At 54.6% G+C, this 23902-nt stretch overlaps 1 protein-coding gene and 1 non-coding gene across 2 annotated transcripts; both read left to right on the top strand.

Annotated features, from left to right (window-relative positions):
* Positions 1-1358: 1358 nt before the first annotated feature.
* LOC140898046 (uncharacterized) lies at positions 1359-21158 on the top strand. The gene is made up of 6 exons (XM_073311475.1): positions 1359-1377; positions 11437-11600; positions 13380-13629; positions 14184-14282; positions 16824-17009; positions 19122-21158. Exons 1-5 carry the CDS (start codon positions 1359-1361, stop codon positions 16997-16999), a joined length of 708 nt encoding a protein of 235 aa, XP_073167576.1. The 3' UTR covers positions 17000-17009; positions 19122-21158.
* Positions 21159-23215: 2057 nt separating this feature from the next.
* Positions 23216-23289, top strand: TRNAN-GUU (transfer RNA asparagine (anticodon GUU)). Its single transcript has one exon. It is a non-coding gene; the product is annotated as a tRNA-Asn (tRNA).
* Positions 23290-23902: the final 613 nt, after the last annotated feature.

Genomic DNA, 23902 nt, shown 5'->3' with positions numbered 1-23902 from the left:
CCTCCCTGCCCCTGATCCCACCCAGGGCCCACAGCTCCTTTTAGCTGAGCTCACTGGGCTCTGATTGGCTGTCACTAGCCCTCCTAGCCCTTGGAGGACCAGGGCTCTGTAGTTTCCAAGATGACAGCTCTGGAGAGGCCTCTCTAGGCAAGCCTGGAGGATCCACCTTCACTGCTCCATTCCTCACACAGCGCCACTTCCAGGGGCGAGATGCAGTGGAACCACAGGGCCTCCTGTAGGGAGCTACAAAGGCCAGGTGCACCCCTTCTCGTGTTTATATCCGCACCCCACTGATAAGCATCTTTCTCCACCCACAAAGAGCAATAACAGGAGAGGTGCTGCAGCCTCCTTTACCCAGCACACCATTAGTGTACAGCTGCAGCTGGTGAAGAACAGTGAGAGACTAGTACATTGTAACATGAGACCAACGGCTGGTTTTGTCATTGCTAATAGACATCTGAGGGGAACTACAAAAGCCAGTTGTAGCTAGAAGGACGGGCGTCATCCAGTCTCTAGGACAGCATGTAACTCTTCCTGCTCATCAGATCGCTAGGTGTATAACCTTTCTAAATAATAATTGTTAATATCTGTAGCACTTAGAAATGCCAGGCAGGGATCAGGGTCCCACTGAGCTAGGTATTGTACAAGCACAGAACAGTTAATGAAAGTCTTACGTGGCCAAGGAACCCATACTCCCATCTGAATGCAACAGGTCCGTGCAGTATACTAGGGAGCCGTAGTAGCTGCATAATAGTTACAGTCAGGGTTTGCTTTCCTTTATAAGGCCAACTCAGGCCCTGCTACAACAATCCCCAGGAGACATCCTTGCAGCTTTAGAATGGGAGGTCTGTATCCAGTGGGAATGTTCTGACCCAATTTGAGGTTGTTAGGACAGGCTGGTTTCGAGGTCTGGGACAGAGAGAAAGCTGGGGCTAATCCGAGTTGGAACATTCTTTTTAGCCAACAGGAGCAATGGAAAAGTGAATGTACCGCGGTATCCAGTGCTGCGTTAGAAATGGCCCCAGACCGACCGTGAGGCCACGATACCCTTGGAAATATAAATCCTGTGAGGACAAGCTATGCAAAGTTTACCTGGCCCTGGCTCAGCTGCCAGGCTCCACCTCAGCTCCACGGATGGAGAAGTTAATTTTGTTTCACAGTGTTTGCAATTCACCCAACTCTCATGATTTTTTTCCCTTGTATTTTTACCAAAAAAAAAAAGAAAAAGAAAGAAAACGAAAGAAAACATCAGAATGGTTAGAGTCCTTTTCCCTTTACCACAAAGGAAAAATCTTATTTTTGAAAAATAAAAACCATTTTTAATGAAAACACTTTTCCCTTGAAAAATGTTAACCAGCATGACCTACAGGGATCCAGGTAAGCCCCAGGCAGCCATCTGAGTCCACTTCTACACAGGAAAGTTTTATGAGGTATAGAGGTATAGTTATCCCAAGACCAGCGCCCTGGACAGATTCTCTTATGCTGGTATAAGAGTGGCTTTTTTCTGATTAGTGTTAACCTCTCCCAAATGCCATACGCTAATCTGCTCCAAAAGGCCTGAATCTAAAAGTGAATCCTTCCCATGCCATCAGACATCATTAAGGACATGGCCTCTGGGATGGAGATGATAGGGGGAGCGTAGAAACATTTGCACCTGTGGGAGGAAAAAAAGGGAGAGCAGAATTAAAAAAGATACATTTTAGAGAACAAAGGGGAGACTCTTTCAGAGTGAATCAAGCGATTCAAACCACACAGCACATGTTCTTTCGATACAAGGTCACGTTTTGCCTTTTTTAGTGAGTGCCTGCTGGTTCGGCGTGAGACATCACACGCGGCTGGGCACCAGAATTTGGCTTGCAGGTAGCCCTAGTAATCCCAAGGGGCATGCGGAGTTTGGCTTCTTCCGCCTTCATAACATGTGGGAATGCTTTCGAACTGCGGTGCCCTCCTTTCCCATACCAAGCAATGCCTGGTGGGTTGGCCATTTAAAAGGAGAGGCTGCAGTTTTCAGGTGGATGTGCAACACAACACACCCCCCCTCAACCCAATTCTCTGGGATGATCGCTTCACCCCTCGCCCCACTGCGTGGCTATCATTAGCCACACCCAAACAGCTCAGCAAGAACGGGCACCTCTGAATGTCCCCTTGAACAAATTCCCCTATTTCAACCAGGTGACCCTGAATGATATCGCTCTCCTGAGGCTAACACAGAGAGATAAATGACAAATGTTGCTTGAATGCGCCCAAAACCCAGGAGCATTCGCTGCCATGCTCTGTGCTGCAGTGATTCCAGACGACTTGCTACTGGCTTGGCGTGGTAAAGTGTCCTACCGTGGAGGACGGAATAAGGCTGCCCCACCCAGAAACCTTCTGCAAAGGCTTTCAGAGTAGCTCCAGCAGAGCTTCACTGAGATGTCCCTGGAGGATTCCCGCTCCGTCCCCAGACACATGAACAGACTTTTCCAGTAGCTGTACTGGCCGCGAATGCATCCCAAGTCTTCAGGGCAAATGAATCACTAAACACACTTGCTTTTAAACCCTTATTGTATTTACAAAGGTTCGCTCACCAGAAGTGCCTTCTCTGGCTTCATGGGTCAGGAGCCCGCCTTGGGAGGTTGTGGAGGGTGTTGGTTGGGGCAGGAATCCCCACGTCTGAATCTCCTCCTCCTTCTGTCCCCCCCTCTCCTCCACCTCCTTCTCCTCCTCCTCCCCTCCCCCCATCTCCTCCACCTCCTTCACGTCGCTGCTGTCGGGGTCCTCCTGGAGCTGGGGCTTTGCTGGGGCACTGGCCCCGTGACCGGCTGCTGCCCCACATTGACCCCCAGCAGCACCTCCCCTTAACACCGCAGCAGGTGCAATCCAAAGGCAGAGCACGGCCAGGGGAGAAGGCAGAGTGCACAGAGACTTGTGCTGCTCGCACGGGCAGGAGCAGGGAGGCGAAAACCTCCCCCCAGTGACACTGGGCCTGGCTCTGCTGCCATGAGGAAGCCCCGCGGGCTGCGTTGCCTGGGCAGGGGGAGAAGCCGATGGCTCCATCTGCCGCCGGAGTGCCAAAGCAGCCCGAGCCTAGACCAACAGAGCCCGGCTCGCACAGGATCGGGGCCCTCGAAGCGGGCTAAAAGCGAGTCCCGCCAGGAGCCCGGCTTCGGCTGAAGCCCGCTGGGCTGCTCTCGCAGCTGGCTCTGTCGGGTCAACGATCCCAGGGCGATCGGCAGGGTCCGTAACGTCGCCTCCAGCTCCCTAGGAGCCGCTCCCAGGATCAAATCAGCCCCACTCGCTAAGAGCAATTTAAAATCAGCTTTTCCATTAATACTCCAGTCACTTTCTCAGGGAAAGTGCGCACTCCCTGGCTGACAGAACCATTCAAACATCCTCATGTCCTACTAAAGCATTTACAACAAGCTGGGCCCGGCTCCCTAGCAGCGCCGAGCACCGCCCGCAGTCGCGGCCCTAGCCTCGTGGGCCGCTCCACCACTGTGACGACGGGCTCAGTGCCAGCCTGGCCGCGGCCCCTTCTGCTAGGGAGGGACTAACTCCACCAGGAGCCAGGCCAGGCTAGAAGGTAGCCTAGGGATGCAGGCCAGGCAGCTCTGCATCCCTGGGGGAGCGACAGGGTCCCATAATATCAGTAGAGGTCAGGAGCCCAAATACCTTGTTGATCTGGGCCTGGGAGAGAGGGGACCAGGAGGAGCCTAGAGAGTGGAGTGTGTGAGGCTGATGAGAGATGGGGACAGGTGTGACACTTGTACCGGGACCCGGAGCTCAAAACATCTGTAACTGGGGTGGAATGGAAGGGGTGGGGTTCCAGCAAACATGATGGACCCCAGATTTCTATAGACAGGCATGTAGAGTGCATGTGTGTCAGCAGAAGGAGAGTGGGTGGGAGGGATAGGTCAGTGGTTTGAGCATTGGCCTGCTAAACCCAGAGTTGTGAGTTCAATCCTTGAGGGGGCCATTTACAGATCTGGGGCAAAAATTGGGGATTGGTCCTTCTTTGAGCAGGGGGTTGGACTAGATGAGGTCCCTTCCAACCTTGATATTCTACGTGACCTGATTTCATATTCTTGCAACTGCATCCATGTTTTCTTTAACTGTGGCCTCATAGCAGGTAGGAATTTCCTCCCTCCTGGGAGCAAGTGTAAGTTGGATCTTGCTGGGTAAAGCCAGTTTTTGGCCCCACCCTCCCACACTCCTGCTGCCTAAAGAGAGAACCAGTCTTGCTGCTCCCAGAGCATGAACAAATTCTGAAAAGTCCTCCCAAGGCAAGTTCCTTCCTGACCCTTGTTAGGTTGGATCGTGCCCTGAAGCATGAGGGTTTATAGCCCTTCCCAATTTTTTTAGTGATTACAAAACAACCTTTAGTATCTAACTCTGGATACTCACCTCATCCAAATAAAATTATTCTGGGAATCTTGCCAAGTTCTTGGCCTCAACAACATCCTTGGGCAATGAGTTCCGCAGGTCAATTATGCATTATGTAGCAGAGCATTTCCTTTTATAGCATCATCTGCTTTTCATCTAATCCTTTATTCTACACTGATTTTTAAAACCCTGATCCACGGTTTGTTCCTTTCCTGCACAGCTGTGTTCATGGCACACGCTTATGGACCCAGCTACCTTCCTCCTCCAGTCTCACCCACCTCAAAGGGAATGATTCCTACCATCAATCCCGCATGGGGCTAACAGTGCCACTCTTGCACAAGGGGCAGGGACTGGCTTTGTGTTCTGGGTTTGTACAGCACCTAGCACAACCCTGGTCCATGCATGGGGCTCCTAAGAGCTGATGTAATACAAAATCATAATAATAATAAATAGGGGGGCAGAAAAGTCTGATCAGATTCTCTCCTAAGCAGCTGGGAAATATCAGGCTTATTAATGTGCTAAAGAGACTGTGATGGCTTCATTAAACAAATTCTAAAAAAAAAACTTTCAGAATGAACCTGTGGGTATTCAAAGGGAGGTGAATGGCTTGGAAAAGTGCTGTGATTTTCACTCAGTGGCAGGCAGTGGGCATGTGGTGTGGTGCCACAAGAACTGCATGCCCCAGACTGTTAGACACTAACTCCAGACACTGCTAGAACGGGATTCACCGTTTATTTAAGGGGGGGGGGGGCTTGTTTCTCGCGGGAGGAGACAGATTAAACAAGAGAGAGACTCAAAATCAGTGTCTGAAATTTAACCCTTTCCGGGCCTTGAAGGAGACGCAGTTGGGTCACTTATAAATGACTGTGAGTGTTATGGCAGCACCTAGAGCTCAGCTCTTGAGGTCGGGGCTGCCTTGTACTGAGCGCTGCCCAGAGACACAGTGAGAGACAGTCCCATCCCCCGCTCGAGATCAGGGGCCCCTTATGCCAGGCTGGGGAGCGGGTCCCCTTGCCTCCAAACCCCTCCGCAAATGAGTTGGCAGCGTGTGGAGCTGATTGATCCTCTTTGTTTCTTTTAGAGTAGCAGCCGTGTTAGTCTGTATTCGCAAAAAGAAAAGGAGGACTTGTGGCACCTTAGAGACTAACCAATTTATTTGAGCATAAGCTTTCGTGAGTTACACTCTGATGAAGTGAGCTGTAGCTCACGAAAGCTCATGCTCAAATAAATTGGTTAGTCTCTAAGGTGCCACAAGTCCTCCTGTTTTTTTGTTTGTTTCTTGTTTCAATTCAGTTCCTCCTGTGGGCGGGGGAGGGAAATGGACAATTCATGAAGTGGAGTCAGACTGATCTTTGAAAACAGCGTGAGAAAACTCAAACCCTGTAACCGCCATTTCTGGGTGGGATCTGGGGTCCCTCCCAGCTCAGGGCCGGGGGGCACAGGAGGAGGAGGAGGGGAAGGTGGTGTGGCGTTGATAGCCATGTAAACAGAGTATTAGGGAAGGTTTCTGGCTGTAACAACCATAGCACAAAATGTCCACTGGAAACCAAAGGAGAGCGCATTGCTTACCACAGAGAGCAGGGTTCCCCTTGAAAGCCTCCTATCCCCACACCCAGAGAATGGGCTGCATGCAGAGCAGACTCAGGAAAGGGTTTGGGGAGAACACGGGAGGGGGGAGGAGAGAGATTGAAATTGAGGTGAGGAAAGGAAGGAGGGAGGATTGAGAAAAGGGGGAACAGGAGAAACACAGGAAGGGGACGGAGGAGAGAAAGAACTGGGGTAGAAGCAGGAACTGGAGAAGGAAAGAGAGAGAAGAGAGGAGGGAGAAGAAGAAAAACCGAAAGAATCAGGGAGGGAAGGTGGGAGCAGCCCCCAGCGACTGCGATAAAGAAACCCCAGAGCTGGGAATGAACTCCGCAGTCACGGCCCCTGGAATCAATGTGCACCTCTGAGAGGTGAAACACTGATGGGTGGCTGGAGGGTCAGATTGCACCCTTCAGCCTAGCCCCCCTCCATGCACCATGTAACCTAAACCAGCGCCCCACATCTGCCTGGAATCAGGGCCTCAGCCTCCAAGCCCAAGCAGCCTCTCTCGCTCCCCCGCTCCCCACACACTGCCCCCTAGGTCAAGTGGCTGCAACGCGGCTGTAAGCCCATCCTGGGTCTTTGTCCCAGCCCTGCAGCCAGCCAGCCATGGGCCCTGCATAATCCAGCAGGTTTTGGTCATTGCCTGACTGCTGTGTATAATCTGCATGCTCTGGTCCTCTTTGGCTTCTGGCAACCAGCAAGCAAGAAGTGGCCATGAGCCAGGAGGCTCCTATCATGGCTCTAAATCACGTGCTTGACCCCCTGGGTCCTTTACTGCCGTGGCAGGTTGTTAGACACTGCAATGGCCCATGCTGTCTGTTCCCTGCTGCACACGTCGGAGGGGTAAACTAAAGAGCTCGGTCCCCTTTAAGGGATTTGGCGCGCTTTGTGCTAATCTGATCAGTGTCATTACAAATGTCCCGCCACGACGGTAAAGTTTCATTCATTTCAACAGCGGATGTAGTTACGGCTCTTGGTGCCTTGTCCAATCCAGGATCAGTATGCTAATATAGTATATGGCCACGCCCCTGTGTATATTGCAGTCCCCTTGTGGCTGGCTTTTTTCAAGGGTTTTTCCTTGCACTAGCAATGGGGGAAGACATGATGTGTGTGAAGAGGGGAGTTCGGGCTCCCCCCTCTGCTAATGCACAGAGAGGGGGACATGGAGCAGGGACCTGACCTGCAAGGAGTGCTGCAGCCATGGAGTCCCTGCACGAGGTAAGCTGTGATCTTCCTACGTAGCAGTGGCTTGTGAAACTGACTCCCAACCCCCTGCTCTGCAAAGGGGGACACGGGCTTGGGTGGAGATCAGAGGTTATTTGGGAGACCCTGATATTGCAGCAGCCCTATTGTTGTTTTTACAGCCCCCAAAGGTGGGCTAAAGGGCCTCCCAGGACACATGAATGATGTACTATTATTTGCAGATTTAATAATTTTATTAAGATGATGTTGAAGTAAAAAGAAAACGGTACAGAGTTTAAGCATAGAAATTTCTGGTTATCAGGGAATAAGGTACAGATTATCAAGGGGTGCGAAATTCGGTTTAGGAACAGTTGGCGTAAGAAATACATAATCTGCAATGTCCCCGATTGGGGGTAAAAGCTTAACGGGTCAAAGTACAAACATTGAGATATGGGGGTATATTATTCATATAATGGCTATGTTCAGGTGTGGAGTATAATGAGCGGATACGATGATGAGGATGGATTTACCCTCATTTGGTGGGATTTAATGTTCAGTGATTTATGGTCCCCAGCAGAACAGAGTCCCATTGTGCTCGGTGCTGTATCTGTATGTAGTAAGAGACTGTCTCTGCACTGAAGAGCTGTGCTAGGTGCTGTAGAGACACTTAGTTAGAACTGCATGGTCTCTACCCTGAAGCTGGTATGATCCAGTTTCACATGTGTCACCAGGAAAGGGATGAACAAAATACCTGAAAGGAGGATAGGTGTGTTACTGCCTCAGTTTCCATAGATACAGGTTTTTTAGGTCTACTTCTTGAGTCCTCAGCTTGCCTAATCCCTATGGTATATCACAGCCCCAGTGCATGAAATGCAGCCACCTCTGGGTTGGGGCAGCTGGCAATAGCCGTGCAGCAACGTTGCCCAGGGATTGCTTGCCAAGTACTGAAATATAACTGCCTCTGGGGTTGGGTGCAGCAGCTGGTTGACAGCCATATAGTAACAATGCGCAGCGATCGCTCATCCAATGCCGAAATGCAGCCATCTCTCGGGTGGGACTCATCAAATGTTTAAATGTATATCAACGTTTTTGCAAACATTTTTAGTTGCATTTTTTCACTTAGAACAAACTCAGGTTTTGGGTTAAAGGGGGTGGAGCATGGAAGAGAGTATGTAGTGAACAAAAGATTGATTTTAAAAGTGTCAGAACAATATTGTGAAACCAGGAAATTCCTATAGTCTTGACAATCTTTCACGAAAAACCCTTGCATTCCAACAATAGTCCCTTTTCTACAGACAATCCTTCCTTTGGAAAAGATTTCCAACCATGTCTAGAAATCGCTCCCAGGTCAGTGTCTCTCTGAGTGTGGGGTGCACTCATTTGCCCTCCCCTTCCCCTGGGGATGTGTATGAAGCACTCGTTAGAGGGGTACAGAAGAGGTATAAATAAAGAGGATTAGGTCTTTAGGAACACACATGTGGAGGGTGTGTGTGGGGGGGGACAGAGACATGACTGATTGTATTGTCCTGAAGCAGTGCACAGCTTCCAAAGATTTGGTGAATGCTTCTCTGGGGGAAGCAGTGAAACTGACGACACTGCAGAGTGCGGTCAGTTGCACAAGGATAAAATGGAGAAATGTTGTGTGTGTTTAACCTCTTTCAATCAGTGGGCTCTTAAAGGTTGCAAATAATGTCTAGCTCAACCAGAAGTTAGGGGCTTGAGGTCGGAGTCTCCCAGGCATGGTCTTCACTGCAAAAGTGTGTTTACACGAAGATAGCTAACTTGATGTACAATCCTAGTGGAGACAAGGCACTGGTGGCTTTAACCTCTGTGTCACTTGTCCAGGTAAATTCCAGGCTGAGCGTATAGCATTCCTGGACTAGCTACATCAAGGTAAAAGACACCTCTCCCTCACCTCTACTAGTACTTTACATTGAGTTCGCCAGCTGAGTGTAAACACATACTTTTTGAGCTGGGAGGCTGATTTTTTTGTTTTTGTTTTGCTGCTTTTTGGTGGTGGGGGGGGGAGGGCACTGAAGCCATAATAGTGACATTCTCTAGCCTGTGTTATTTGTATTACTGTAGCACATAGAAGCCCCAGTCATGGATCAGGACCCGATTGTGCTAGGTGCTGTACAAAATAGTACAAAAGACAGTCCCTGCCCCAAAGAGTTGACAATCTAAGTATAAGACAAGAGACAGATGGAGACAGACAGACAGACAGGGGAGTGGAAGGAAATAATGAGACTGTATTAGTCGGTATGATAGGCAGTGGTCTCAGCACCCCAGGAGACAGGCTGTTGAATTTTTGGTAGACCTCAGGGCAAAGAAGAGCTTTGATTTGGGAATTGGAGATGGATAATGAGGTAGGTTTGCAAATGTTTAAGGGGCTCTCCTCCCGAGCATGAAGGGCATGTGGCAGAAAGCACGAATGGGGTTGTCTGAAAATTTAACAAGTGGGTGTTGCTGGCAGCATGGACCAATTGGAGGTGGGAGTCAACCCCTTGGTAGAGTGAACGAGAGATGTCAGGCTGGGAGAGGACAGTACGTGAAGGGCCTTGAAAGCGAAGACAAGCAGCTTCTGTTTGATGCAATAGAGAAGGGGGAGGCAGTGGAGGGATGCAAAGAGGGGTGACATGGTGAAAGCAATGGACTAGGAGAATGATCTTTGCAGCTTGCAGCAATATTCTGAATGGATCTGAGCTGGGCAAGAGGGAGAAGAGAAGCATGTGGAGGTAACTGAGATGTGATGTGATCAGAGCCTCGATGGGAATTTTAGCTGTGAGGATGGAGAGGAAAGGCTGTATCTTAGAGATGTTATGCAGGAAAACTCCACAAGACTTAAGCACAGCCCTGGATGTGAGGACCTAGAGCAGAGGTGGGCAAAGAATGGCCCGTGGGCCACATCCGGCCTGCGGGACTGTCCTGCCCGGCCCCTGAGCTCCCGGCAGGGGAGGCTAGCCCCCGGTCCCTCCCCTGCTGTCCCCCCGCCCCTGCAGCCTCACCTCACTGCGCCGCCAGCACTCTGGCCCGCTGCTGCTACCGGGCGGTGGGGCTGCGAGCTCCTGCTGCTCTGAGCAGCGTGGTAAGGGGGTGGGGGGGGTGGATAAGGGGCAGTCAGGCGACAGGGGGCAGTTGGATGGGGTGGAGTTTCGGGGTGGGCGGTCAGGGGATGGGGAATGGGGGGTTGGATAGGTGTGGGATTCCCGGTGGGGGCTGTCAGGGAGCAGGGGTGTGGAGAGGGGTCGGGGCACTCAGGGGACAGGGGTTGGTTAGGGGTTGGGGTCCCAGAGGGGGCGGTTAGGGATGGGGGTCAGTCAGGGGGTGGGAAGTGGGAGGGGGCGGATAGGGGGTGGGGGCCAGGCTACTTGGGGAGTCACAGCCTTCCCTACCCAGCCCCCCATGCCATTTTGCAACCCCGATGTGGCCCTTGGGCCAAAAAGTTTGCCCACCCCTGACCTAGAGAGAGGTGTAGTGGAATATGACAGGTTATGGGCCTGAGTGACAGGCAGGATGCTGGCATTGTCCACAGCAATGGAGAAAGGAGGTAACAGAGAGGCTTGGACAGGAGGGGAGAGACAGAGAGCTCTGCTTTAGCCATGTTGGGCTTGAGCTGACAGCTAGGTAGGCACAAGGAGATGTCCCAGAGACAGGCTGAGGTGTTCATTTGGCCAGCAGGAGATGGGGCTGGTGCAGAGAGGCAAATGGGTGAGTTGTCAGCATGGAGAGGGGAGTTGAATTTGTGTTTACAGAGGAGACAACCCAGAGAGGAGGGGCAGAGGGAGAAGAGAACAGAAGAGGGAGGCTGGCCATAAACCATGTCACATTTACTGGTTTGTTTGTTTATTTTTCTCAAGACCTCCCCCCTCCTTGTCACACACTGTTACACCGAAACAAACCAGTAAGGACCCTCCCCACCCCATGTGTTTATATACTATTTGGTCAGCCCCAGGGGACCAAGGACAGAGCCTGTGGAAGGGCCCCGGAGAGCTGGAAGGAGGGGGAAGCAGCGATCAGAGGGGTCGGGGGTGGGGGGAGCAGGGGAGGGCAGAGGGAGGACAAGGTTTCAGGAGGAGGGCTGGCAGGGTGGGCAGGCCAGGGAGGGCGAGGACTGAGCCCCGATCAGAGCTTTGCCCAGGGGCCAGGCGGGACGCCGCTCGGGCACCAGGCCAGCCCGGGAGAGAGGGGGAAGGTTTGTGGGGAGTGGAGCGGCCGGGAGTCGAGGGGTTAAATGGAGGGGGGGCTGAGGGCGGCGATCGGGCGCTGTTGTGGTGACACCCGGGCACGGACGTTTCCGCTGTTCAGACCCACGTGGAAACGAAGCTGGCGCGGGGGTCACAGGGAAGCCGGTCGCTCTTCGGCCGCTCTGTGGCTGCGAACTCACCCGGCGCGATCCGGCTGCGAGCCCGCCTGGCTGGTGGGACCTCAGCTCCTTCCCCCGGCTGCAGCGCCAGGTGCTGTTCCCGTGGGTGAGATGCTCTGGGTCCCAGGGGTCCCTGCCCCGGCCGCGGGTGGGTGGGTGCTGCTGGCTGCTCGGCGGTGGCTCGCTCTCTGCGCGGTGGGATTTGCGGGCCGGTTCCAGCCACAGCCGGGCTGGGGCGAGGGGGGACCGCGGGCCCAAATGCGGGGGGGAAGTGGGGGGGCCTCGGGTGGGAGCCCGGAGGGGGAAGGGCTGGGGACAGAATGGGCAGGGGGAGGGCTCGGGACCGGAGGGCTGGGGCTCGGGGCTGGGGCCGAATGCGGGGCGGGGCTCGGGCGGGGGGGAGGGCAGCGCGGCGGCGGGGCCCGGTTTGTGGCCGAAGGGTGGGGATTCTGGGCAAAAGGGGGGTGATTCGGGGGGCGGGCCCCGGGCCGAAGGGTGCGGGGGGGAGGTTCACATGTGTCACCAGTCAAGGGATGAACAAAATACCTGAAAGGAGGATAGGTGCCTCAGTTTCCATAGATACAGTTTTGGAGGTGGGAGTCAACACCTTGGGACGGTGAATGAGAGATGTCCGGTTGGGAGAGGACAGTACGGGAAGGGCCTTGAAAGCGAAGACAAGCAGTTTGTGTCGGATGCAATAGAGAAGGGGGAGCCGGGTTAAATGGAGGCGGGACTGAGGGCGGGGACTGGCCCTTGTTGTGATGAAACTTGGGAACCGAAGGCTCAGCTGTTCTCTTAGGTCGGCTCTGATTGGCTGCAAACTTAGTGGGTAACGGGGTCGAGCCTGGCTGGTGGGACCTCAGCTCCTTCCCCCTGCTTCGGCGCCGGGCGCTCTTCCCGCGGAGTGAGACGCTCCCGGTCCCCGGGCCGGTGGGTGCTGCTGGCTGCTCGGCGGTGGCTCGCTCGCTGCGCGGCGGGGTTTGCGGGCTGGTTCCAGCCACAGCCGGGCTGGGACGAGGGGGGACCGTGGGCCCGAATGGGGAGGGGGCGGGCCGGGGACCCGGAGGGGGAGGGGCTGGGGACCAAATGGGGAGGGGCTGGAGGCCCAGAGGGGGAAGGGACCGAATGGGGAGGGCTCGGGGCCAGAGCCTGAATGGGGAGCGGGGCTCAGGGCTGGGGACTGGAGGGGGAGGGGCTGGGGACTGGAGGGGGAGGGGCTGGGGCCCGAATGGGTGGCGGGGCTCGGGCTCGGGGCTGGGGACCGCATGGGGGGCGGGGCTCCGAATGGGGGCCGAGCTCGGGCAGGGGCTGGGGACCAAATCGAGGCGGGGCTCCGAATGGGGGGCGGGGCTCGAGCGGTGCCTGGGGACCGCATGGGGAGGGCAGCGCGGCGGCTGGTCCTTGGCCGAAGGGCGCGGATTCTGTGCCAAAGGGGGGTGATTTGGGGGGCGGGCCCCGGGCCGAAGGGCGGGGGGGGTTCGGGAGAGCACCCCCCGGAAGGGAAAGGAGGGGCTGGGCAGAGGAGTGCAGGACACTGGTTCAAGTCCTGTCCTTCAAGGAGGGGGCTGGGCCAGGGACAGGGCTGTTTTGAGCCCCTTCCCCTCCCCTTCTGATATCCGACTCACACTTACTTCCAGGAGGATTGTGTGTGTGAGGAGGGTCTTCTCCCCCACCCCCCAACTGAGTGCCTGTCACGGGTGAGCGGGGCCTGTAGCAGATCAGGTCTCTGAGGCCCTGGGGGGCGGAGGGGCCGATGGGAGTGAAGGGTTTTTAATCATCATGGCACCGCCTCTGGCAGGGGGTTGGGCTGCTGGGCAGGGAACGAGAAACCACAAATGGCCTCCCCCACCCCTGACCTGTCCTGCTTGGTCCGTCTCGGTTTCAGATCGGCTGGAGAGCCTGGAGCAGGGACGGGGAGCCAGGGCCAGGACCTGTGCCTCGGCTTTGCTGCTGTCAAATCAGACTCACTCAGACCGAGAGGAGCCGACCCCAGCCCAGCACCTGCTGCAGCGTCTGTGGCCTGAGTGTCGCTGAGAGAGACGGTGGGGCCAGCAGCTGGGTTGCTGAGAGCGAAGAGCCGCTGCAGGAGTTGTGTGTTAATGGCAATGGACACCTGGAGACTGGAGGGAACCCAGGTAATGGGGCATCTCTGCCTGGGGGCAGGCTGGAGAGAGACACTGAGACTGCCCGGGGTGCTGGAAGGGGGCATGGCCCTCCCACTTTTTGTCACTGGCCCTGCCCCTCCCCCTTCTCTTCCCCCTGAGGTCCCCCCCACCCCGCCTCTGGCTGGCAGCTGGAGTCCAGGCAGTTGCAGGGAGCCGTGGATGACCCTCCACTTGCCTCCACTTGTCCGTATCCCTCCCCCCAGGCTCCCTGCCCAGAGCAGGGGGAGGGTCTGTAGTTCCCCACAGCTGCGGCTCTTATCATGGCCCGGCTGCTGCTCTGAGGCCCTGCTACCCAGACAGAGCCGGATCTTGGTAACAGCCCCAGGGCAGCTCTGGGGAGCCATGGACCCTCCATCTGCCGTTGGGGGTGGGGGAGGTCTGCCTGACCCTCCGGGCTCCTCTCCCAGAGCGTCTGAGGGAAGGAGCAATCGACAGAACCGTGCATGTTCCAGGGCAGCTCCAGCCCCGGTGCTGTCAGTGAGACGTGTCCTCCCACCCCTGCCTGACGGGTCTTTCTGTTTCAGACCCTCCTTGTAACTGCCAGAAAAGTCCAACCTGTGGAGTTGTGGTTGCACTGAGAGTTGTATCGTCTGCTTTGATCGCTGCCATCATTGCTCTGGCAGGTGAGTTCCCAGCTTACGCCCTGCTCCCTTCCCCTCCATCTACAATCTCCGTGCATCCCATTCCCCGTGACCTGCCACGCTCGATCTCTCCTCCCGGCCTGTCTGGCTTCTGCCCCTGGGACAGAGGATTCCTGGGGGATGTTCCTCCATGACCCTCCTCCTGCTCCCTCCCAGACCCCTGCACCTGGGCACTCTCTGTGTCGGGACGATCTGACTGACATTAGCCCCCCCAGCCCATCTCTGAGCACTTTGGGTCCAAGTCATCTTTGCCACGCGCCGTGAAGCAGTCCCTGACCAGGGTGTCCAGTGGGACAGGGTGCAGTGCAATGCTGAGCCCTTTGCCTTCCCTGTGTTGCTCTGAGGTTACCAGCCTGGCCTTCCTGGATCTTCAGGTCACGCCTGTGGCCGGGCGGCAGGTGCTGCCGTGTTATTGAAATGAGCCGGAGAACTCAGTCTAGACCCCTCCACCAGCGCAGTGTGGAAACCCACCAATCGCTGAGCGTGGCCATGAAGGCTCCCGTAGCACCATTCACTCCCCCCGGCTGCACAGACAGTGTGTGCTCATGCAGAGGGCTTCTGTTTGCCGTGAACATGAACCCTGCTGTATCCCCCCGTCGTCTGGGGCAGGGGGTGCTGGAGACTGTCGGGGGTGGGATTTCTCTACTGCCCTGGGATCTGATCACTGGGCCCGAGGAGGGTTTAGCAGCTGGCAGAGGGGATTGAATCCAGGTCTGTCTGCATTAGGAATCCTCTGTGCCGATGTCATGACATCCGTGCAGTTGAATTGGGGCAAACCGCTAAAGGAGACGCACCGCACTGGTGCACAAAGCAGCTTGCCTTGGTGCAGTTCGCTGCAGGAAGTTACCAGAGCGAGCCGCACTGCTCCAGCGCATCTTCAGGAGGTGTTTGCCCTGATGTCACTGCGTCACTGTGATTATACTGGTGCAGATTGCTCGGATACAGATGGGCCCTGAATCCCAGCTCCCTGCTGTAATGGCAGGCTGTTGCAATGGGCAGCATTGGCTCTCACTGTGTAAGGTGGGAATCTGTGAGCTTAGGGTTGGTTACACACCTGCAGGTGCAGGGAGCTCTGCAGAACATGTGGCATCTGACCTGGAGATGGATGGTGGAGACAGCCTGTGCCATCAACTGTTAGTCACTGACTTCTCTGCTCAGTTCAGTAGGGGAGGGGTGTGGGTTACCGTGCACTGGACAGTTAAATCTACAGGGTCAGACATGCCTTGTGAGTGAGTTGAACACATGCTCGTTTTCTGATCACCGCTGCCACGTTTCCTAACTCTTCCCGACTCAGAGTGTCTGTTCCACGCTGAGCGCCAACCACATGGGAAGGCTTGCAAACCAGCTACCGAGTTACTGTGGTGCAAAGAAAAGTGATGTGGTCAAAAATGTCTGGAGGGGTTTGAGTCCGACTCCTCTCAACTAGACAGGCCTTTCAAATCCTCTTTGGTGTCACTTATGGGTGACCCCCCTGCTGCTCTTTCATGGCTCTGAAAGGGTTCCACTGCCGTGAGGGCTTCCAGAAAGTGCCTTTCTTGCTGCTGTGTTTGGGGAAAGAAAAGTCTGCAGGTAGGAGGTGAATAAAGTTATATCATTCCTGGCCCACAGTGCAACAGGTCACTTCCCGTGGCTGTGGTTTCCGGCACCCCCTTGTGGCTTTCATGTCCCTGAGTGAAAGTTCCCACGTTCTTCTCAGTTGTTCACCTGCTGTTTGTTGCGAGGTTGAAGGTCCAGCTGTTGATCTTGTACCTGGGGTGAAATGCTCTGAGCTGTGTCAGTCCCTCCCAGGCTGGGAGTGTCCCTGGAATCCTTCTTGCCAGGCAAATTTATTGTGACAAATGCCTCTGTCCCCCTGTGTCTGATTGCCCTGGACCAGCCCCAGCTGGGGATCCCAGTAGGCTTGGCAAGCCGGTCAATTGACTGCCTGTTTGGCCGCAATCAAATGCTCCAGCGAGAGCCCTGGGGGTAGGAATAAGCCTGCCTTTCGGATTGCGCCTTGGAGCCTCACTGGTGTTTTTCAGAACTTGGTTTCAGTGTTTTGCCTTTTTTTTCTGAGTTAAAATAACTCAATGAAGTACAGGAGTACTTGTGGCACCTTAGAGACTAACCAATTTATTTGAGCATGAGCTTTCCTGAGCTACAGCTCACTTCATCGGATGCATACCGTGGAATATGCATCCGATGAAGTGAGCTGTAGCTCACGAAAGCTCATGCTCAAATAAATTGGTTAGTCTCTAAGATTCCACAAGTACTCCTTTTCTTTTTGCGAATACAGACTAACACGGCTGTTAGTGAAGTACATTTTTTAAAAAAAATTAGGTAGATCCGTATCTATCTAAAGCTAAACCTACTGGAGACAATGACGTCTTGCTCTTTTTAGTTACTGTTCTGATAAATTTAGTATTTTAAAATATCTGACCACTATCTGACACATTTGACTGGTCAATTGACCAATTTTTGTACCAGTCAAATGCCCAATTCTAGGTGCAACTCTTACCCTCCGTGTGACTGTCTCATTCTCAGTGCTGGCATCTAAGCTTTCATCAGCTGATCTGTGCCCCCCTGGGACCCTCGTGCCCAGACAGCTGGGTCGGATACCGAGGGAAACGCTACTATTTCTCCGAGAGGGAAGGGAGCTGGACCGACAGCCAGAGCCGCTGCTCTGCACCGGGTGCCTCCCTGGCTGGGATCGACAGTGAGCAGGAAATGGTGAGAGACTCTCGAATTGCCAGACACTGGCCTTGGCTCAGCGGCGGCTGCTGCAGTAGGACCTGGGCTCTGCCCCTGCGGGGTGAGGAGCAGCTCTGACCCCTCCCGTGCTGGGAGGCCGGAGTGAATGAACTTCCAGGATCTGAATCCCAGCCCTGGCTGGGCCCAGGGCCCTACTGTCAGTGTGTGATCACAGGGATTGCCCATTCTCCGCTCCCCAAATAGGGAGACAGCTTCTGCCTAGGGCAGGGCTGGCTCAGGCATCTCCTGGCCTGCTGGCTGCTGGAGAGGGACCGAGAACCCAGCCAGTGCTCCTGTTGTGGGGATGGGAAAGGAGCAGCCAGCTGAGGAGGCGGGGGAGGAGGGGATCCTCTCACATTGACCCCTCCCACTTCAGCTTGACTCGCTCCCTCCTCCTGCCTTGCTGTGGTGAGCGGGGGCTGATCTGTGAGAAGAGACGTCTCTGCAGAGAGTTCAGACCCAGCAGCTGCCCCCAGCCCAGGGGGACTTGGGGTGTGGGTGACTGGGAGCACTGGGGCCGGGCTGCTGTGTGCGGTGGGAGGGTTAAGACTGCCCGGGTGGTCTTGTGCTTTGCAAGAGGGAGGGGAAAATTTCCCCCCCCCAAAAATAAACTGAGCGCCCTTCAATATGCGACTGGGATTCTCTGCAGCACAGAGTCCTGGAGGGGCGGTGGGGGGAGCACGGGAGCTGGGGCTGATACCTGCTGTCCCTCGGCTTTCTTTAAGGCGTTCCTGCTGCGCCATAAGGGTGTCTATGACCATTGGATCGGCCTCTGGAGGGAGCAGGGTCAGCCCTGGAAATGGACCAATGGCACCAAATTCAGGGACCTGTGAGTCTCTCTCACCCCACTGGACTAATTCCCTGGGCTTGGGGATTCTGGTGTCTGAGCGGTTTGAGCTCGGGTAGATCCACCATTCAGTGCTAGTGAAACCACCAGACACGACCCTGGTCCGTTCGCGTCCTGCGTGTATTGGAGACCGATGGGAGCCAGCGTGTCCCTGAACTCTCGGCTCCTCCCCGCAGCACGGTGCTGGGCCGGAGACAGAGCCCGCCATAGCCAGAGGTGCCCTCGCAGCGTGCTGGGATTTCAGCTGGGACACTCGCTGTTCTCCCCCAGCCCTCTTCAGCAAGGTCCCTGGGGTGTCTGACCCCCCCTGGGGAAAGGAGGCAGCAGGGAGCTCAGGTTAACAGTGGCTGCTAGAGAGGGCAGCATGCCGAGCAGTGCATGGCAGGTGCAGGTCCCGCTGGGGATTGCAGCCGGCAGGTTTGAGTGACTTGGCTGGTGAGGCCTCTGAATCCGCAGCAAGGCACCGATGTTAAAGGAGCCTGCGGTTCACAGGTGCTGGACGCCTGGGGCTCCCACGGGAACGGGGTACAGTAGTGATGGCTGCCCAACACCCCGCGATGGGTTTCAGTGGGCTCCAAGTGTGATCACAAAACCTTGAGCCTGGAGCAGGGTTTGAACCCCGGAATTCAGCACTAGAAGCATGAGCCTCTGCCATAGGAGCGAAAGAATCCACTTCTTTAAATGAACCCCCCCCCCCCCCCCCGATTGATAAAGCTCTTATGCAGGCCAGCCATTAGAGGGGGATGGAGACCCCCCACTTCCCTGGTCTGGTTTACTTCAGTACTTTGAAAACTCAGGCTGTTATGGCGCTGGGTCAGGGCTCCCCAATGGACAGTCCCCATTCTGCTGTATTGGACCCAACCTTTGGATCCCACCTGCTTCCAGCCTGGGTCTGAATAGCCTCCAGACACTGTCCCAAGTTTGGGCCTCTATGGCCCTCTCCTGGGGTACAGACTCCCTGTCTGGTTCCCTCCTTAGGAGGTGGGACCCTGCAGATCATCTGCTGTAGGACCCAAAACCAGGTCTGAACCCTCCCAAACCTCCCGAGAGGCATGTTGTCCCTAGAGCTCCACCCTCCACTCCAGATGAACTCTGGGAGGGTCACGTGAGGATTACAAACAAGGCTCACATGCTTTCACAAAGGAACTTCTTCAACACTCTCTTTTTCCCCCATCCCCAATGGAAAGCTCAAAAGTTATAGATCAATGGAAAAGGAAACCCCTGAATGCAATTTCCTCTTTCAGTGTCATCTTGGTTCTGCTCCGTGTGTTTCAAGGAAGTGAGATCCCTCCTGCCCCCCGCTTTTCCTGCTTGGTCGTTTCCTGCTTGGTCGATCCAACTCACACCTACTTGAACGAGCCAAGTCCCCATTCGTCAGCCTGGCCAGGATCTCAAAATCAGGCAGCAGGGCCCTCAAGCATTAAGTGTGTCTCGTTTAAACTGTGGATTCTTCGTATGTGCCTTCTGCTTTTGAACCTTTAAACTCAGGGTCACATTGTCAAGCTTTTCTCTGCAGCTGAGAGAGAGTGATCTCATGAGAAGGAGTCTCAGCCACACGCTGGGGAAATGAGAGAAGGGAAGGCCTTGTTCGTTTAGACTCCAGAACAGCATTTCTCAAATGCAGCCACCAGCTGATTGTTTTGCAGCCACAAGAGCCTCCAAAGTGCCCCAAGAATCGCTGAGATGTTAAGTAATAAAGGTGCCTTCTAAATGCCATAAATCCTAATGCGCGCTCCCTTTTAAATAGTACCATGCCAGCAGAGCTGAGCTACATCGGTGTGGTTTTCTTTGAAGTCGCAAAGTATATTCTTTGGCTAAGAACATAAGAAGGGCCAGACTGGGTCAGAGCAAAGGTCCATCCAGCCCAGTATCCTGTCTGCCGACAGCGGCCAATGCCAGGTGCCCCAGAGGGAGTGAACCTAACAAGCAATGATCAAGTGATCTCTCTCCTGCCATCCATCTTCACCCTCTGACAAACAGAGGCTAGGGACACCATTCCTTACCCATCCTGGCTAATGGCCATTCATGGACTTAACTTCCATGAGTTTATCCAGTTCTCTTTTAAACCCTGTTATAGTCACAGCCTTCACAACCTCCTCAGGCAAGGAGTTCCACAGGTTGGCTGTGCGCTGTGTAAAGAAGAACTTCCTTTTATTTGTTTTAAACCTGGTGCCCATTAATTTCATTTGGTGGCCCCTAGTTCTTGTGTTATGGGAACAAGTAAATAGCTTTTCCTTAGTCACTTTCTCCGCACCACTCATGATTTTATAGACCTCTAATCACTGTTTACATCTCATGTTACTGTAGCTCTGTAAGTGGCTATGGGCCATCTCACTGCTTGGTGTTTGGGTAGGTTGTGATTGTTCATGGGGGGGAGGTGAAAGAGTTAAAAATGTGACTGGGTATCAGAAAGTATTTCAAATAATCTAGTGCCAGAAAATGACCTTGAATGTGACAGCAGGTGGCTCCTCTGGGACCTTCTGCTAAGAAAAGCAAAACAGAGAAAGAAAAAGGAACACTTCAGCACCAGGGGGAAAGGCAGTTTCCTATGTTTCTGAAGCCACCCGATTCCGTTTCTGAGCAAGTTGCAGGGTGAGAGAGAAATTCATCAAATTGAAACGTATGTCATGCAACGTCCCTACAGCACTCGTGCAAGGGAAGTTGAACCAAATTACCATGGTGAGCTTCAGAGGCGCAAGCTGTTAAATGATGCAAAAACCAAGCTGAAAAGACAACAGCAATGGCTCAGATTTTGTTTTTGCTATTATCATTATTATTACTGGGCTAGGTTGATTGGGTTTTTTTGTCTGTGAAAGAAATTTTGGACATATTGGCAGATACATTCTTTCATTATTAGTCATTATTCTTTCTATTATGTAAAGCATTTTTAAATTTAATTCAGAATTGTTGTACAGCCCTCCACCTTTGACCAAAAAAGCAAAAGAACAACAAAAAAGACAAGACTCTGCAAAGCACTGGTTTGTTCTGTGTTTAGGTCCAGTAAAGATAGGACACAACTGTACCTTATATTTATTATTGAGTCTGCAAAAAATCCCTATGTAAATATGCACATGTAATTTATTTGTTTGTTTTTCCTACAGTTAGTTAAGTATTGTCAGAGCCGCATGCTGAGGCTGCCAAAAATTTGTGAGAACCCCAGCTCTAGAAAGTGTGAGGATTTGGTTTTCTATGTAACCATTACTTTCCAGTATTTATTCACTCTCGCTTGCATCTCTGTTCTTTGATGATAAACTCGTTCCTGTTTTCTGTATATCTAAGTGCTGGGTTCTCAATAGAGTGGTTGGCCTGAATTGAATCTTACAAGCTGCTGTGGACCGCGCCTGAGGGAATAGAGTCACAGTTCTGCATGTGCTCAGTGGAACGGGCTGAGCACTCCCGAGGGACGCTCAGAGGCTTTGGGGGTGTCGATCGCTAACCTGTACACAGAGAGCAAGGCCTGCAGGGGGCTGGAAGGTCAGGCCTGCGCTGCCAGGGGTGGTGGTTTGAGAGAGCTGACCCATGGCAGGCCTGGACAAGGCTCCCCCAAAGGTGCCTCGTTTGCCTGCTATGAATCGCTCAAACGGGCACACGTCCCTGCCTCATTCCACCCCTGCACCCCCCAGGTACAACCCACACAAGGCATTCTGCCAGGGGCGAGGAGAACTCGTGAGCTTCTGCCCTTCTGTCCCATTCCTGCTGCTTGCCCGGAGCTAGGCTGCCTGCGATGGGTTTTCAGTGTTTGCTACTTTCAGGGGGTTTAGCGTGTGAGTGGCTGCGGGAGTTGAAAAGAAAGTCGGAAAGTTGTATCCCGAGGGTTTAGGGAAGCATCAACCTCCACCGTCCCATGAAAGCCGTGGCAAATCAAGTATGTGAGGCGGTGCAGGGCGGTAGTTCACACTCCACCGCGTATGTCAGCCTGCAATGCAAGGAGGGGGGTGCACCAGACGTCTCTCTTGTCCTTGCTCGCCTGGACCCAACCCCAGTGATGATAGGAGGGATTTCTGGTTGGCTGTACCGGGCCTGCTACCCAGCAGTGTCTTGAGCCCACTCCCGGTGAAAATTCTCACCCTTCGTCTCACAAATAGGGTGCAGGCCGTATCAGGCCATACTGGGGTTGGCATTAGCTCCGCTCACCCCAGGGCCCTGGGCAGCAGATGGTTCAGATTCTCAGTTGGTTTTAAGAGCCATGGCAGGAGAGGGGAGGTAGGAGCCCCTTAAAACTATATTGGGCACAGACAGGCTCCTGAGAAGTTTGATTTGTCCCATGGCCCCATCCCCACTCTGCCCCTTCCCCCAAGGCCTCACCCTCGCGCCCCCTCTTCCTGCGCCCAGGGAGTCAGCGCCCACAGCAGGTGTGCAAGACTAAGTGATGCGCGTGTGTGTGACAGAGAGAGAGAGAGAGAGAGAGGGGTTAGATAATTTCTGTATTGATAAACGCAAGAGTTCAAAATGAGTCAGGCCTCAAAACCGTGAGACCCACTTAAAAATCATGAGACTTAAAATACTAAATGCAGAGTTTTTTATCTGCTGGTTTGTGAGCCTTTGGCGGTCATGGTGTGGAACCAGGAAGAGTAGTGTCGTCCCCAGGGGGAGCCAGCGGGGCCAGGGCAGAGAAGGGTGTACAGTTCTGGGGGGCGGGCATGGCAGAGGGGCCCAGGCCCAGGCGAGTTCAATTTCAACAGCTGGAGGTGGTGGTGCAGGGTACGGGGAGACTGAGGCACATGTGCCGGGCTGGGCTACCTACACTCAGAGCCCTGGGTATAAACAGAGAGACTCAGCCTAAGCAATTGCTTGGGGCCCCCAGCAGTTCAAGGGGGGGGCCCTAGTCCCTTTTTTTATTATAAGAACTTGTCTGTTTTAGTATTGGGGGAGGGGCCAAAAGGCAACTTGGGGGGAGGGAGAGGACGGGATGGGGCGGGTCAGAGCCTCTCCGCAAGCTGGAGAGAGAGAGAGAGACACACACACACCCCCAGCGCCTGTCTTCCCACTTCCACATTGTAAGGTGGGGGGGAGGAGCGAGGGGGCGGGGCCTCAGGGGAAAGGGTGGTGCAGGGGGCAGTGCCCCGGTTCGGGCGCCAGTGGTCCCGCCCCCCCCCCCCCCACCAGCACACACACTTTTAGGTACTTCCACTGCCCCGGAAAGCCGAGTGTGGGGGGACTGGGCTGTCGCCCCTCTGCAGCCAGCTGCTGCACACAGGGCCTGCCGGGGAGGGGCTGCGGCTCGCCGGGAAGCCGAGCCTGGGCAGGGATCGGGCTGCTGCTGCCGCCCCTCCCCAGCCAGGCTCTGCCCAGCAGCTGGCTATGGCCACTTGCTCCCTGCCTGGGGCCTGGCTGCCCAGTCTCTGTGGCGCAATCGGTTAGCGCATTCGGCTGTTAACCGAAAGGTTGGTGGTTCGAGCCCACCCAGGGATGCAGATCTGCTTTGGGGGGGTAGGGATAGCTCAGTGGTTTGAGCATTGGCCTGCTAAACCCAAGGTTGAGAGTTCAATCCTTGAGGGGGCCATTTGGGATCTGGGGCAAAAAGTGGGGATTGGTCTTGCTTTGAGCAGGGGGTTGGACAAGATGACCGGCTGAAGTTCCTTCCAACCCTGATAGTCTATGAACAGGGGGAGGGGCAGAGCAGCAGGAGGACACAGCCCCGCCTCTCCCACCCACATGTCTGGAAGATGCGCCTAATATGGTATCATACATCACTGGCCGACAGTCTATAGCGGGGGTGGTCAAACTACAGCCCGTGGGCCAGGGGACCCTCCTGCCCGGCCCCTGAGCTGCTGGCCCAGGAGACTCGCCAACTTCCCCGCAGCCTCAGGCCAGGCGCTCTCCCTGGCAGCTGGCTACGCTGCACTGAGCCGCATCGGAGGGGGGGGGCTCTATCCCGCTCCCCGATGCGCTTCATATGAATCATTCCATGTCGGTGTCCCCCGATCTCGCGGCACGGCGTATTTAAGGAGGACACCCACGCCCAGCCCGAGCCATAAGCCCGGGAGGCAGCCACAAAAGAGCGGGGAGCGCTGCGGGATCCTGA

Source organism: Lepidochelys kempii, chromosome 14 (assembly GCF_965140265.1).
Source record: "Lepidochelys kempii isolate rLepKem1 chromosome 14, rLepKem1.hap2, whole genome shotgun sequence".
Taxonomy (NCBI): Eukaryota; Metazoa; Chordata; order Testudines; family Cheloniidae; genus Lepidochelys; species Lepidochelys kempii.
The sequence above is the reverse complement of the archived record's forward strand: the minus strand, read 5'-3'. Positions and strand labels throughout refer to the sequence as shown.

Coding starts and splice junctions, on each gene's coding strand:
- LOC140898046 (XM_073311475.1), top strand. Junction 11,601..13,379: donor GCCAGGTGCTGTTCCCGTGG/GTGAGATGCTCT, acceptor TCTCGGTTTCAG/ATCGGCTGGAGAGCCTGGAG. Junction 14,283..16,823: donor TGCCATCATTGCTCTGGCAG/GTGAGTTCCCAG, acceptor TCTCATTCTCAG/TGCTGGCATCTAAGCTTTCA.